Raw genomic sequence first — 1,198 nt, 5'->3', positions numbered from 1 at the left:
TATATATATATATACATATATATATATATTATGGCTGTGTGTGGAGATATATCAGAATTCGTAACTGGGCTGTGATGCAATGCAGCTCCAAAAATAATGTTGATATCTTTGCTTCAGGTGCATTAGTCGCATTCTAGAATATAATCACTCTTGCAAAATAAATGGTACCTCAACACGATTGCCATAGTCTGATGAACTTGTTAATGATGACATTTATGCACCTCAAGTTTCGAGTGTAGAGAAGCGGAACAGTATGGAGATCGGCGAAGGGGACGAAGGCGAAGGCGTATACGTGAACGTGTCTCCGGACGGCAGTGTGCGTGTGCGTGTGCGTGCACTGCCACTACCACCGCAAGTAGGAGCTGTTATCGACGAATACAGCGATAAACTCAGACGCCTGGGTGCCGGAGCTGTGGATGATTTAGGTAGGCGTTAGAGCCTTGTGTTTAGGTGTTTTGTGTGCGAGTTTAGATGTGTTGCCTATGTATACATATGGTGGGCAAATTTTCTATGCAGCTAAGAGCTTGGTGGGTGTGGCATGTCCGTGTATACGTATTTGTTGGCAGAAGCATGAGGTCGTGTGTGCGTGTATTGTACTGCCACTGCCACCGCAAGTGGAAGCTGTGATGGACGAGTACAGTTTAAGCACACACGCCTTCCCACTCACCTTACTATCCTTACTACGAGACTCACCCGAGACTCCATTATCTCACTACGGATGTACTATGTATCTATGTATCTCTGCATTGGCTATGAATTATCATACCGATTATCTTATCCGAGCCATTCATACAACAAACAACACTGCAGGACACGAGAGCAGCAGTGGCAGTGAATGGCGCCAACGCCTGTACGACCGGTTACAACGGGCCTTCCTGTCCGCAAGCCAGGGCAAACAGAGGGCCACCACACAACAGGACACTCCCAACACAGACACCGAGGAGACTAATGAAAGCGGGTGGGAGGCCTTCCAGGTGGATGAGCCGATCAGACAGGTGTATGCGATGTGTGCTCGGAATTTGTGGGCGTTTGGGCCGAAGAATTGTGGACCGAATGTGCTGGTAAATGGCATACCGTGGTATAGCAGAGATGGCAGCGCGGCAGGAGGTGAGGATGAAGAATTGGAGGTAAGTGCTCTATTACTGGGTCAGTTGTAGAGTTTTAGAGTTCAAGGGATTGTAGTAATACATGTATAACT

The 1,198-nt window shown here is 47.3% G+C and overlaps 1 protein-coding gene across 1 annotated transcript in view; it reads left to right on the top strand.

Annotated features, from left to right (window-relative positions):
• Positions 1-201: 201 nt before the first annotated feature.
• SARC_12991 (hypothetical protein) overlaps positions 202-1,198 on the top strand; it is a 4,341-nt gene continuing 3,344 nt past the window's right edge. Inside the window, exons 1-2 of the mRNA XM_014292891.1 lie at positions 202-425; positions 811-1,127. Coding sequence (XP_014148366.1) covers positions 254-425; positions 811-1,127 — 489 coding nt within the window. The 5' untranslated portion in view covers positions 202-253. The remainder of the gene's footprint in view (positions 426-810; positions 1,128-1,198) is intronic.

The sequence above is a fragment of the Sphaeroforma arctica genome (genome assembly GCF_001186125.1).
Source record: "Sphaeroforma arctica JP610 unplaced genomic scaffold supercont1.2788, whole genome shotgun sequence".
Lineage (NCBI taxonomy): Eukaryota > Ichthyosporea > Ichthyophonida > Sphaeroforma > Sphaeroforma arctica.
This window is presented reverse-complemented; position numbering and strand designations above follow the sequence as displayed.